Source organism: Ostrea edulis, chromosome 3 (genome assembly GCF_947568905.1).
Source record: "Ostrea edulis chromosome 3, xbOstEdul1.1, whole genome shotgun sequence".
Taxonomy (NCBI): domain Eukaryota; kingdom Metazoa; phylum Mollusca; class Bivalvia; order Ostreida; family Ostreidae; genus Ostrea; species Ostrea edulis.
This window is the reverse complement of record NC_079166.1, coordinates 7,523,418-7,538,198: the sequence shown is the minus strand read 5'-3', so window position 1 is coordinate 7,538,198 and position 14,781 is coordinate 7,523,418. Positions and strand designations below refer to the sequence as shown.

Sequence of the window (14,781 nt, the reverse complement as noted above, 5' to 3'; positions counted from 1 at the left end):
CATTGTGTATAGTCCATTGTGTGTTGTGTGATAAGAATTCAGCATTTTTATAGCTTCTTCTTGATAGCTACTATTCCAATTCTTTTTCAAATCTGGTATGAAGCATCCTCGCAACAAGTGTGCCATAAATTAATTGTAGATTTTAGAACTAGATCATATCTCTAGGCCCTAAGGAGCAGGGCGAAAACTTTACTGATTTTCAGAAATATTTTCTTCAACTGCTCTTGTTGGGAAATAAAGTAGTGACTGTATTTAAACCTTGAATATTTTTTTTATTTTGATGAAAACAGTAGATTGGATTGATAGCATGATACAGAGTAGGCATGCAATTGATTAATTTGCCCTTTTAAAGGTCTCTCGGGAAGTTGTCCGTCATCTGTTATGTAACATATTTTTTATCACACATGGTATGGAAACTCTTTGGGGTAAGGGACACTTAGCATTGTCAATGGTCACAACACATCCGGGCTCTAAGACCTAGGAAATGATGCAATTTCATTGTGAAATCTTTGTTACTTCGGGACAACAGTCAGTGAAACTGACTTTGGAAACTCTTGATGAAGAAGAATTCCCCTACCAGAAGTTTGAAATTTATTGCCCTTGGGTATGGCATGTCAAACGCTGCAATATTTGATATTTTCCATTTGTATTGTATAATTTTCCATTTGTATTGTATAATTTTCCATTTGTATTCTATATTTTCCATTTGTATTGTATAATTTTTCATTTGCATTGTATAATTTTCCATTTGTATTGTATAATTTTCCATTTGTATTCTATATTTTCCATTTGTATTGTATAATTTTTCATTTGCATTGTATAATTTTTCATTTGTATTGTATAATTTTCCATTTGTATTCTATATTTTCCATTTGTATTGTAGAATTTTTCATTTGCATTGTATACGTTTCCATTTGTATTGTATAATTTTCCATTTGTATTCTATATTTTCCATTTGTATTGTATAATTTTTCATTTGTATTCTATAGTTTCCATTTGTATTGTATAATTTTCCATTTGTATTCTATAGTTTCCATTTACATTGAATAATTTTTCATTTGTATTGTATCCAGGGATTGTTTATTTTGATTTGTTACGAAGGATTTCATTAGATAACGTTGCTTTGAAAATTGTTCGCTGATGTACCACAGATATAGAGGTGCTTAACACACCGGGCCGTAGCAATGTCGGTTCTTCATCGTACCAACGCCTGCAGCGACACGGAATATCTGTTAAGGTCATTACGGAAAGACCGTGATTCTCACTTTTAAATGCCGAGTGTTTGGTAAAGGAACAATCACTGCCTTAAATTGTTTATGTCTTAGGTTTGATGCGGCAATGGCAGTAACGGTTCTCGAACTCACGAGCTCCCGCCCACAAACCAAGCAGGACTAGTTATTTTTAAAAATACGTAGCTAGCCCTAGTAATGGCGACCCCCACCACCCATGATCATTTCTAAAGAAAAAAAAGAACTGTCCAGAAAAGCATGCACATTTTTTTTTTACTCAGAATTAAGTAGATTCGGGGGACTTCATTCGGCCTTTGGGTCCCCACCAACTGTTAACATCGAGTTTGGTTTGTTACAAATATTCAATGGATTAATCTTAAGTTATCGTTTTTTGAATTTGGTAATGCGCGAGATGTTGAAGAGCCACGTTTCGCAGGAACGTACCGTATTTGCTAAATGTAATGATGTAAACCCCCCCCCCCCAATTAATCTATCGCTTTTATGCGTCTAAATATTAATGTGATCAGCATACTCAATTAGTCTCTTATTTAACCACTGGCTGATCTAGATAATTCTGAACAAAAGGACGCAGTAAATTGCTGGATGTCTGGGGACTGCCTTAAGATCCCTAGTGAGTCCAGTGCAAAGTCTTGGTGGAGGAGTGGAGGGGGGGGGGGGGGGGTCCCCTGAAACAAGTGCGTTCTGACAAAATAAAATGTACATTTATGCTTTTTTCGACATTTCTATACAAAATATCATATTTGTGAAGGGAGGGAGGGTGGTGGTGGTTGTCTCCCGGCGCAAGATTCATCATTGCTAGCTATATGTATGTTCAACTAGTCCTTATATGGAACTCCTTATATGGAACCGATCGCGGTAGTTCAGTGATATACCCTTTGGTTCGTACTGTGAAGTCTCATGTTCGAGTTCTTCTCGTGTCATGGCTACATCACACCTAAGACGTAAATATAGTTAATACTTCCCATACGCATTGTTATTTAAAAGTGAGAATCACGGATCTTTCGAATAATGTGACCTTAAAAGCAGACATCCCGTGTTGCGACAGGCGTTGATACATTAAAGAACCCCAACTGCTACGCCACTGTGCGCGTACATGTAGCATATTAAGTCTATTTGTGGTACGTCACCTACAGCTGGTGACGGCTAAATAAAAGTGGGACCTAAACTAATGAAATCCTTCGTAACAAATCAAATTAAACAATCCCTCGGATGCAATACAAATGAAAGATTTTGCATTGCAAATGGAAATTATACAATGCAAGCAAAAATTATATAATACAAATGGAAAATATAGAATACAATTAAATGGAAAATTATATAGTACAAATGGAAATTATGCAATGCAAATGGAAAATTATACAATGCAAATGGAAAATATAGAATACAAATGCAAAAGTATACAATGCAAATGGAAAAGATCAAATATTGCAACGTTTGACATGCCATACATGGGTCTAAGTACTAGAGTGAATCTTATGGTCAGAGTTAACAAAAACTGTGAAATATATGGTCAGGAAATCCCTGGGTAATGGGTCTTATTTCTTTATGAATCTTCTTGTTGACTCCTGGACATCAAACAATGCCTCCAAGTACATATTGGTAATAAGAAACAAAGGTTTTATCAAACATATGGGCGTTCGCCTCGCATGTGGAAGGCCGGGGCTCGAATTCCGGTTGCGACAGACCTAAGTCGTTAAAACAGGTAGTTACAGTTTCATCGCCAAACGCTTGTCAACAGGTGTTTCCTCGAGGATGACCCTAAAACGGATGCCCCGTGTCACAGTAGGTGTGTCACACTAAAGAACGCTCACTGCTCAATGGCCGTAAGTGTCGAGCATATGCCTAAATTTGAAGCCGTTTACCGGCAATAGTGACGTATCCATATGAGTGAAAAGTTTTCAAGAGGGACGATATACATTATACAATGCATACTGCTGTTAGAATTCTATTGATGTGATTTCATTCAAGTGTGTGAATGCTTTTTTTGTTTTGTTTTACGTCCCTTCTACATTTCTTTTCACTAATTTTTAACGTCACCTGCTTTACGTGAAGTTCCACAATTTTAGACAGACCTATACATAGCGCTCAGGAGCGTAACAGAAAGGATTCCTTAACGTGCCAACGTCTGATGCAACATGGGGCCTCCATTTTTAAAGCCATACCAGAACGACCCGTGAATATCACTTTTTAATACCGAACGTTTGGCGAAGGAGCAATCAGTCAATCACTATCTTAAGTTTCACGCGATTATTGTACCAGCGAGGCTCGAACTCACAACCTCACGATCGTGAAGTGAACGGCCTCTCTTTTGACTGCACATAAACGTAAATTCGACCGATGATCAACGTGTGTGCTGATTTAACGATATAAAGTCAACGATATTTGATTTTCAAACCAGCCTTAAGCTTCATTGTTCTTTCTTTGAAAGTGAAAGTGTTGAATCACTATGGATTGTGTTTGAAGTGGGAAATGTTTGTTTCTTTGGCTCATTACACCAAAAGTTTATTCAATGTCTGCAAAGGAATTCGTAGGTGCAAAGCCAACACTTGGTTACGTCCGTGTGTCAAAGGTCAAACTACATATGGCTTTCTTTGACCTGCTTCTTAGCGGGGTTGTTGTGCTCGTGGTCAGATTAAACCATATTATTTCAATATACTGTATTGGATAGTATAATCATTGTAAGAAAGTATGAAGTTTACATTGTGATATAGGAGAGGGCGTGACGTATTTTATGTGGAAGGAAGGAGGTGGAAAATGTTTGAAAGACCAAGGGTCATGTCTTTGTAGAGAGTCGGGTAAAGTCACCCCACAGCTCATGGTATTTTGCGTATTTCCAGGGAAATTGTTTACGAAATGAATATATTATTGTAATTTAACAAAAGTGACATTTCATTTCTCAGATTCTTGTATTATGATTTGGGTACCTGCTATAATCTTCATTAGCCATTAAGTTTGATATACTACATGTACTTGCATCTCAATAACTATATATATAAATATATATACATTGTATATGATAACTGGAGATTATGTTTCTGTTTTTCAATTTCCAGTGCAAGTTTAGGATTCAGTATTGGATTGATTACACAAGAGTTCAATAAAGACGGAAAGTGACTTGCGATCCGGTTCTCTCGATTTTTACCCATTATAAGATTTCTAGACGAAGGTAACTACCCATATGAAAATTGAATATCTTTAAAAAAGAAAAAAAAATCTGATATCGCAATAGGGCAATTATTGTTCCGTAGGAAAATTCAAAATCATGTTGCGTTTTCTAAATATCATAAATACATTTCTTTTTACTCACTAAACGTTTTGATACTCTAGGGAAAAGAAAAGGAAATTTCCTGTATCTAATTTGTAATCCACACCGGCTGGGCTGTCTATGTGTAGGACTTTGCGTTCTATATACATTTTCTGCATATACTTGGTCAAACTATTTAACACTAATGTACACATATTCGATTGCTGAATGATTTAAAAGGAAACCACATAAAATGCTCCATATACAGGCCTGGTATTACTTGATAGTTTAGTACTTATAACGATTACTGGGTCAAGAAATTTTGGACTCTCTACGGATTATACACATTTCGCATCCGATACATCAGGTAGGTCTGCTATCATAAAATGACTGACTGTCACAAATCAATTTTATTCTGTCACACTATTTGTAAAACGCCTGTTTGATCAACGACGATTGTCAGGGGATGAACGAAAAGCAAACAAACGATTGATTTACGACAAAGTTTGTATCAGACCTGTAAAAGTAATCAGATTCCTTTATTTTTGACAGAGAATCAGAATTAAACAGCATTGTATTTGGAAAAGTAAGTTTGTAAACAGCAAATGGTGGACGTTCTAACGATTGACGGGTCTCTTTTTGCTGCCTATTCGTTATTTCACTTTTCATCGAACATGCAGGTAAGATATACGAAATGAACTTAACACTCGGGTATTTAAAGGGACAGAGCTGTAAATGTCCCACAACTATACAGCAAATATCGGAGACACATGTTACCAAATACTAATGTAGGTCAACGTTTACACCGGGAGGGGGTGTTCCTGCTAAAAATAGGACATAGAATTCTGGAGCTGTCTTAATGCTAGAAGCGCCCAAGTATGCGATATTTAGAGGATTCTATAGTGAAAATAAAAACAAGACATAACCGATTCAGAATCTGTTTAAATGTTTTCAAAGAAACATTGTTATGTAAGTAATCGTGCTTTATCATTCTTTGTACTATGTTACTTCATACGGATATACACAGTAGATTTTAAAGGGAATGAAAAAGAGAGATAAGCGTTTTATTTAAACAATAACCTTAGCTTCAGTCACATTTACCAACCACTAGGAATACATATTAGGCATAAAATGATACATATTTTTTCCTTCAACATGATAGAGAGTTTCAATGCTATCAGCCTTCTGATACATGTACCACATGCATCCAGTGGTTGTAATCTGATGCATGTACCACACGCATCCAGTGGTTGTAATCTGATGCATGTATCACATGCATCCAGTGGTTGTAATCTGATGCATGTACCACACGCATCCAGTGGTTGTAATCTGATGCATGTACCACACGCATCCAGTGGTTGTAATCTGATGCATGTACCACACGCATCCAGTGGTTGTAAAGTGAATCTAAATTCACGAAATTACAATTCAATTGAATTTTGTTTATTCTCTCAGGCCTCATTTAATGGTACACGAGGTACAAAACATTAATAATAATTATTGTTGGAATACAGCAGAGTTACATATATGTAAAACACAGGTATTGGTAAAAAAAATGTTGTAAGAAATACACAATTACTGTACAACTAGATATGGACCTATCGTTTAGAAGAACACACTTTGACATACATTTTTTCAGAAACATATATAAATTCATCAGTGTATCTAATGGAATGGCAAACAAGGTGGTTTTTTTTTATTAAATCTATGCATATCAGACCTGAACTGGAAAATGACACTGTTTGACACTTCAGAGCTCTTTATTTACAGTATATCTACATGTATTTACGTACTGGTTCAGTATACATTTAAGTACAACAATAGTAGTAGATCCAATCCTACCACACTCGTCATGTTCCGTAACCGAAAAAATGGCAGTAATGAACAGAACATTTGCTATACCGGTACCTTACTTCACAAGTTACACATACATGTATACACTGAGCAAATCGTCTACTGTTTCCTTTTTTTTTTTTATATCATCGTATCTTGAAGAACGACACATCGTGCATAATGTGTGTTAGGAATCTATTGTGTAAGCGTGCATTTTTTTTTTTAAATTTACAACAGTCGAAGACATCTAAGATTATACTGCGTCAACAATGACGATTACACGTTACCCTACAAAATATATATTCTAAAACGGTTATTGAAAAGATCAAAGGAATGCCGCAGTCATTAGTATACGGCATACCTTCAAACGTTTTCACTGATTATCAGAAAATTGATGCAAATCTCCCTTGTACTTTTTTGCCAATGCAACAATAAAGTTGATGACTGATAATTCAAATTTATAATCATAAAAATCAATATTATTATACTGCAAAACAAATCCATACATGTTTATAACTGAAGAATATTCAATCTAATTCATATACTCTGCTATTATGGCGATTTAGAGCGTATCCTAGGATCTGATTTTAATTAGATTGAAGAATATTTGACATTCAATATAAACCAATCGTCTGCATTCCGAGAGCAAAACACATGTAAACATGGCGATACATAGATAAGTTTTTCTTGAATTGTATTCAAAGCAATTGATATAATCTGTTAACATCAAACTAAATACTTGAAATATTGTTTTGAAATGGGTTTAGAATACCCTTTTCGTCAGCCAACAACAATGTAGGCCGTTTTGGAAACTGCCATGACGTCACCTTGACCTAAGTTGTAGCTGTATACATTGTACATGTAGGAAGACGATGGGCTGTGTATTTCTGAGCTGTAGTAGATTAGAAATAAAGTTCTTGTTACCGTGTATGTTGCAGAAAAATTTCCTTGATCTCGAAATTAATGTTCTTTGAAATAAATAAAAAAAATCTCGGCTTTTATATTTGAATATCGACCTTGGAGGTTATCCTGCAAGATACACGAAAACTCAATCATTATTTCTTAAATATTTAATCAAATACTATTTCAATAAGTGTATACTTTGCAGATTATCAATATTTATCGGTTTTATCTGTAGTGTTTAGTATACGATGTTTGTTCCTGTGATAAATACGTCTCTTGTTAAAGACGCGGGTTACGTCGAAAATTGGAAGTGTAATTAACCAACAGTGTCGTCCCCTCTCTCCCTCTCTCTCCTGTATTGGTATTACACAGTCACAATGAAAATTTATGAAAATAATTGTATTAAGTGTTTAAAAACGTATTTTTACATTCGATTCGTGCGAAATTCATTTTGAATTATCATCTGGTATACAGTGTATATTTGCCTTAAAAGGTATTATGTTGATGTTTCTCAACTATATTCTGCTCTTCATTGTGATTTGGTATGTCTACACAAGAAATGATAATTGATCATTGATGGATTTTTAAAACAATTTTTCACAGCCACTATAATGGTAAAATGACGTCAGTGACGACAGAGCAACCGTTACCATTAGCGGAAGCTAACTCGGTACTCCTCGAGAATGGCCCTATCAGAATAAGAACTCTTAGAGACACAGACCAGGATTCCGAGTTTGCTGCAAATATAATGGTGGATGCATTTGAAAGAAAATTTATTCACGTGACAAGTAGACGGAGGTACATACGAAAACCGGCTAGGCTCATTTTGAAAGAGTAAAATAATATTTTGACTCGTTATAACGAGTTCGTACCTATGGAAATGTTATGGACCTGTTCTTTCCAAAATTTAATGATAACGATTATGAATTAACAAAATCTGCAAAATTGAATTTTTCATTTTATGATAACTACATGTATTACATAACAATTTTATTGGTCGTGAAGATGACAAGAAAATGTTTATTTCTATCTGCAAACAAATGAATAGGTGACGATATATTTTCCTCTATTCAACAAAAATACTTATTTTCCATTGTCATGAATAAATTTAGATTTTATTGCTTGAATATACCACAATGGTTTGACAACATGTTCGAGCTAACTCGATATTTGAGGAACGAATCAGCCAGCCTTGATGTAGATTATTTTATTACGAGATAATCAACTCGTTAAAACAAGATAACTAACTCATTATAACGAGATAATTAACTCGTTATAACGAGACACTAACTCGTTATAACGAGATACTAACTCGTTGTAACGAAGTACCTATGCGTTATAGTGAGATAATAAGTCGCTATAACGAGAAAATTAATCGTTATAACGAGATACGAACTCGTTATAACGAGATAGCCAACTCGTTATAACGAGATAACTAACACGTTATAACGAGATAACTAACTCGTTATAACGAGACACTAACTCGTTGTAACGAGATACTAACTCGTTGTAACGAAGTACCTATGCGTTATAGTGAGATAATAAGTCGCTATAACGAGAAAATTAATCGTTATAACGAGATACGAACTCGTTATAACGAGATAGCCAACTCGTTATAACGAGATAACTAACACGTTATAACGAGATAACTAACTCGTTATAACGAGACACTAACTCGTTGTAACGAGATACTAACTCGTTGTAACGAAGTACCTATGCGTTATAGTGAGATAATAAGTCGCTATAACGAGATAATTAATCGTTATAACGAGATACGAACTCGTTATAACGAGTTAGATTTTTTTTGCTCTTCAGGTATATATCTTAGATGGTTCTATGATATTTTTTTTGCTTATTAGCATTTTTAAAGTTTCATCCCTTATTCTCTTATGTTTGAACACAAACCAAAGCTCAGTCATTTTACTCCTTTCGTTGGAACAAATAGAAAAGGACTGTTGCAATTAGTAAACACATTGTTGCTCAGCCTCATCATATAGTACATCTTGGGGTTACGTTTCACTGTGTCACCAAAACATTTCTAAGGTGATTTGCTAAAAGTGCATGTATGTTTGCTATTTTCATCAGTAGTGTCATACACCCAAGAAGGAATGCTACACCAGAGATATTTGATGTGGATGAAATGTGGACATGTGCAACGATATTTTGGAGTTGGAAACTTTTAAATTTACTCTATTTAATCAAAAATGCAGTTTTAGTAGAAAATAATCAGAAAAAAAATCCGAACCCGCGCTCTAAAGTTCAGCAGTCAACGTGCTAACCTACTGCGCTACTCGGCTTGGCAATGATATCAGAAATGCATAGACAAACAGTGCTGGTATTTATATCTAATCTATTTTGCATAGCTTACCTTCCATGAGAGATTTCTATGGAAGAAGCCTTAGAGGAAGACCCCCGGTTTTCTACGAGAGAAACTTCATTGCAGAATACAATGGAGAGATGGCAGGCTCCTGTGTTTTGCGTTACCATGGAGATAATGCACTTTTCCCGTAAAGAATCATTTCTCTTGAAGAACATTTTGTATAAATGTATCATAAGTCTAGTATGATTGATAAAAACTAAACGACTTTGACTTTATTAATAGTTTGGAGCACTGTATGTTGATCAGGGTAATTGATAGATTGCAACAGTACCATTTTAATTATTCTTTCTATCGAGTATATCTAAATGCGCCGACTGAATCGCCTAATTTTGCCTACTGTTTTCTTATACAGGGACGTTAGAGATGAAGACTTTGCCCCAGTGAAGTGCACTGATAAGTGTGGGTAAGTCTCAATTTACATCTATATCAATTTCCATTCTAAATTATATGTACATAACACCCAGTGTCCAATTGCCTTCTTGGCGTTTAAACACAACCGCGAAAGCTGCATCTTTGAATTATTCTATACTGATTAACTTCTAGAACTCCCTTGTGTGGCGGAAGAATTTTGTGACATTAAAACTTCAGACTTTACCCCTAGACGTGTATTTCAATTTTGTAATTCATTCAGAGTAGGATTTCAAATATTGTAAACGCAAGACCTTAGCTTAGATATTTTTCCAAATAAAACATTGATTCTTATGCTTAACGCGAAATTTTGAATGAATATATACATGTAGTTTCTCGGCCAATGATATTTGAGCAATCATAAATTTCCGTTCTGATTGTTTGAAGCCATCTGATTCTTAGTTTAGGGTTTTATGCTTTGTAGTTTGGATATGTCTGTATTTACTTTTAGACTGCAGACGTACTTAATGTAAACAGAAAGTCGTCATCATTCTAAAATTCATCATTCTAAAATTGTCTGAGGTGTAGTATAAAACCTATCTGCTCACTGTCAACAAAGGGAACGTTTGCATTAAATAAATATTTATTCCGTATATACATACATACAAACATACATACATACATAAATACCAAGGATAACCCATGAAAGCTCGAAAGCTTATTTCCAATGGGGTCCTTTGATGCATGGATGTTTGCCTAGGGGTCATTTATGTGGGAGGAAACCGGAGTAAGGAAACCCACGTGTCCGAGCGGACGACCGTCATACCCTCTCACACACAACCACTGCTGATCACGGGGATCCAACTCGGGTCGCAGCGGTGAGAAACGAGAGCGCCACCTCTGCGCTACCCGGACACCATTAATATGTATCAACGTTGAAAATCGTTCCGATAGAATTACTACACTAGATGATAATAGCTCAGTAGTTACAAAATCAAGTCCCTAGCAACATACATATTAAATCGTTTTGACTGCAAAGCAAAATTTATCTATGATTTATTCTTAGACTTCCACTTAGACATAGCCTTGCCTTGAACCATTTGTATATAAAGTTCAGAGATGTGGTGTAATAGGGAATGATATTTCAGGAAATGGTGTCAGAAATATGTTTCCAGGTTGGTTGCTTGTACATTGTTTAAACTTCCCCTCGAAAACTGTTCACTCATATGTAGACGTCACCACTGCCGGTGAAGATCTGTGAAATCTACACCTGTGCTCGGCGCTTACGGCCTTTGAGCACGGAAGGGTCTTTATCGTGCCACACCTGCTGTGACACGGTACATCAGGTTTTACGATCTCATCCAAAGTACGGACCCATTTAGTCGCCTCTTACGATAAGCATGGGGTGCTGAGGACCTATTCTAACCCGGATCCCCACGGAATTATGTTTCCAGGAAATGTTATAATGTCGTTTAAGGTTACTGTGTTTTGCCCTTGCAACAGCAGAAGATATTCCACCAGAAACGTGCTTCTTGGATCACATCGGAGTAGACTCCAAATTTAGAGGAAAAGGCATAGGGAAGCTACTATTAGACATGGCCGATACAGACGCCAGACGAAAAGGGTGTAGGGTAAGAGGAATCCTACCGGTTTAGAACTTCTCAACCTCATATGTTAATAATATTTTCTTTTGTATAATAATCAAAATAAAATTACCATTATATTGTTCTTTTTGAGTCACCCACACCGTCTTTCACAACTTTGATAAAAAGTCTTTGAGTTTGGATGAAGATTTAATGCAGGAAATCAATGTTTCCTTCACCAGATGATTTATCTGTCGGTGGCAACCAGTAACCGGTCTCAACGCCTATACGAAAGACAGGGATATGTGGTGAAAGAGAAAAAGACGCTGTGTTGCTGTGGATATTGGTGTACGACTGGAGAAAGGGTGAGTAACTAATGTTTATCACACACTCATCCAGTAGATATCACTCATACACTAACTTTGGTGTCCATATTCACAGTATGTATTCCTATGCCGCCTAACCGTAATGTAAATAAACGAATACATTTGCACCACATCGGTTGAGCATCACTGAAGAGACATTATTTGTCGAAATGCGCATCTGGTGCATCAAAATTGGTACCGTATAAGTTTTACATTATGACCCCTGGGTCGAGGCCTCTGCTGGTGGACTGTTAGTCCCCGAGGGTCTCTACAGCCCAGTAGCTAAGTACTTCGTTGCTAGCTTGAAAATACGGATGTATATTTAATTGCTGTTATAAAATTTAGAAATTCATTTCAAAATTAAGAATTATCTCCCTCATGCATAGCTCTTATCCTTGGACGAATTTGGCTCCACTTGTTTGGCACACTGTTTTTGGCTATATTTAGATCTAAAACGTCATAGTTATTTCGGATTTCAAACATTTCGGTTGAGCATCACTGAAGAGACATTATTTATCGAAATGCGCATCTGGAGCATCAAAATTGGTAACGTATAAGTTTTACATTATGACCCCTGGGTCGAGGCCTCTGCTGGTGGACTTTTAGTCCCCGAGGGTCTCTACAGCCCAGTAGCTAAGTACTTCGTTACTAGCTTGAAAATACGGATGTATATTTAATTGCTGTTATAAAATTTAGAAATTCATTTCAAAATTAAGAATTATCTCACTCATGCATAGCTCTTATCCTTGGACGAATTTGGCTCCACTTGTTTGGCACGCTGTTTTTGGCTATATTTAGATCTAAAACTTCATAGTTATTTCGGATTTCAAACATTTCGGTTGAGCATCACTGAAGAGACATTATTTATTGAAATGCGCATCTGGTGCATCAAAATTGGTAACGTATAAGTTTTACATTCAACCGGACACGAAACAGTTCCATCACAAATACAGCTGTTAGAAACATCAGCACATCTAACACTGGAAGTTCCACACCCTCGATGTCACAGGAGGCATACATAATTTCCTGAATGGCGATGTACATGATGGGGAATTATTTTAGGATGGGTGTTATTTGAATAAAGGTGGATACAATGGGAACGTAGCCGTAAAGTTTCCACGTCACAAGCATTACATGAAAGCCAAGATAACGAATAGTGATCAATCCCATAACACCTAAAATCAATACAAAAACAGAGAGTTGAACATGTAGCTATATATAGGCAAATCTGCCAAAATAGCCCCTTTCCTGAATTTGAAGCCGACAACCCAACCATAATTGTGATAGACATAGACTAAGAGGTCACTATATTCAATATCAAAATATAATTGATACATAAGTGATATCATATCAATGAACCAAATACTGAATAGGTTAGTTGTATATATACGTTTAGCGTCCCATTCGAGAATTTATCACTGATATTGAGACGTCACCATTGCAAGTGAAGGGTTACACAGTTTAGGACTTGTTACGTCTATTCGTTACCGTGTCACACTTGTTGTGATACGGGACCTCGGTTTTTGTCATTTCATCAGAAAGACCGCCCGGATGTTTTCGCCTCTTACGGCAAGTAATGAAGATCAAGGGCCTACTCTTATCCGGGTTCCCACGGGAAGATACTGAATAAGAACTTTAACACTATTTCTTTACTTCTAAACATTCAGGAAACGAAACACCATATTGATACAAATAAATGGGTATCTATCAATTTTACGGGGATTTCACCAGTCTCGTTTAAAGTCAGGATAAATTTTCGCAAATTCTATGGTCGGCATAACGATTTAGTTTGCCAATGCATGTATGTCCTATCACTGGATCAAATGTTGTCCGTTGACTTGATCATTAAGACAAAGGGCCCACGGCGGGTGTAACCAATCGACAAGGAATGTTTAGAGACCTTCCAGGCACTTTTTCCACCTCTGGTATATGTATATCCAGGGGTTTGTGTTTGCCAAACTCTATATTTTTTATTCCTTATAGGAGCTATGAGATTGATCACTGTTCGATATATTCATCTTTCATCTTTACCATTCCCATTACATGTTGGTATATAATTTTAAATTCTTATTTCCAGGAATTTGCATTTATGGAAAAGAATCTGAAGTGAGGTAGAAACAACATTGACTTTCTCCCTGACAGTTTTTCATGATTGGAATTACCTCTGACACAATTCCGGTGCCTGCTGGCCGTGCTATATTAGCAAAATCAAATTAAGCATATGAAATAATGTGTAAAGAACAGTTTCAGGAAGTAAAATTATGCAGAGATGATGATTGTTTGTGGTTTATTTGTATCTATGCAACTTATTAGATTCTTCTCGAGTTTCCACTGTTGTTCGTTTGTCTATAGAAAATCACAGGATAATTGATTATGACCCATTATATGAAATAAGTTGCTTTGGGATATATGTCTGATAGCGTGGACGTTTATTGTACATATATACGGAAGCATATTAGGACCGCAGCAGTATCTTGTTTTAGTTTGTTATAACAAATTAATAATTTGTTATAACAGAATAATAATTTGTTATAACAGATTAATAATTTGTTATAACAGATTACTAATCTGTTATAACAAATTACTAATCTGTTATAACAAATCACTAATCTGTTATAACAAATTACCAATCCGTTATAAAAAAAAAAAATCATCAATCTGTTATAACAAATTATTAATTTGTTATTTCAAATTGCTAATTTGTTATAACAGATTATCAATTTGTTATTTCAACTTACTAAATTGCTATTTAAAATCATTAATTTAACAAGAGGAGCACATGCTTTATTGGTAACCTGAGCATAAGTTAAAAGTATCACTACTGCAAAAGACTATGAAGACTATACAAAGTTTTTATTATTCTGTGTTGTGGAAA

At 35.7% G+C, this 14,781-nt stretch overlaps 1 protein-coding gene across 3 annotated transcripts; it reads left to right on the top strand.

Annotated features, from left to right (window-relative positions):
• The first annotated feature begins 4,749 nt into the window (after positions 1–4,749).
• LOC125674542 (uncharacterized) lies at positions 4,750–14,177 on the top strand. Of its 3 annotated transcripts, XM_048911708.2 has the most exons (8): positions 4,761–4,861; positions 5,047–5,174; positions 7,834–8,028; positions 9,594–9,737; positions 9,963–10,013; positions 11,436–11,589; positions 11,784–11,906; positions 13,984–14,177. In XM_048911708.2, exons 3-8 carry the CDS (start codon positions 7,850–7,852, stop codon positions 14,014–14,016), a joined length of 684 nt encoding a protein of 227 aa, XP_048767665.1. In that variant the 5' UTR covers positions 4,761–4,861; positions 5,047–5,174; positions 7,834–7,849; the 3' UTR covers positions 14,017–14,177. The 3 variants fall into 3 exon arrangements, with proteins under 3 accessions (XP_048767666.1, XP_048767665.1, XP_056015836.1); XM_048911709.2 differs by lacking the exon at positions 5,047–5,174 and having other exon boundaries at positions 4,750–4,861; XM_056159861.1 differs by lacking the exon at positions 4,761–4,861 and having other exon boundaries at positions 4,923–5,174.
• The last annotated feature ends 604 nt before the right edge of the window (positions 14,178–14,781 follow it).

Coding starts and splice junctions, on each gene's coding strand:
- LOC125674542 (XM_048911709.2), top strand. CDS start 7,850: ATGACGTCAGTGACGACAGAGCAACCGTTACCATTAGCGGAAGCTAAC. Junction 9,738..9,962: donor GGAGATAATGCACTTTTCCC/GTAAAGAATCAT, acceptor TTTCTTATACAG/GGACGTTAGAGATGAAGACT. Junction 10,014..11,435: donor AAGTGCACTGATAAGTGTGG/GTAAGTCTCAAT, acceptor ATGTCGTTTAAG/GTTACTGTGTTTTGCCCTTG.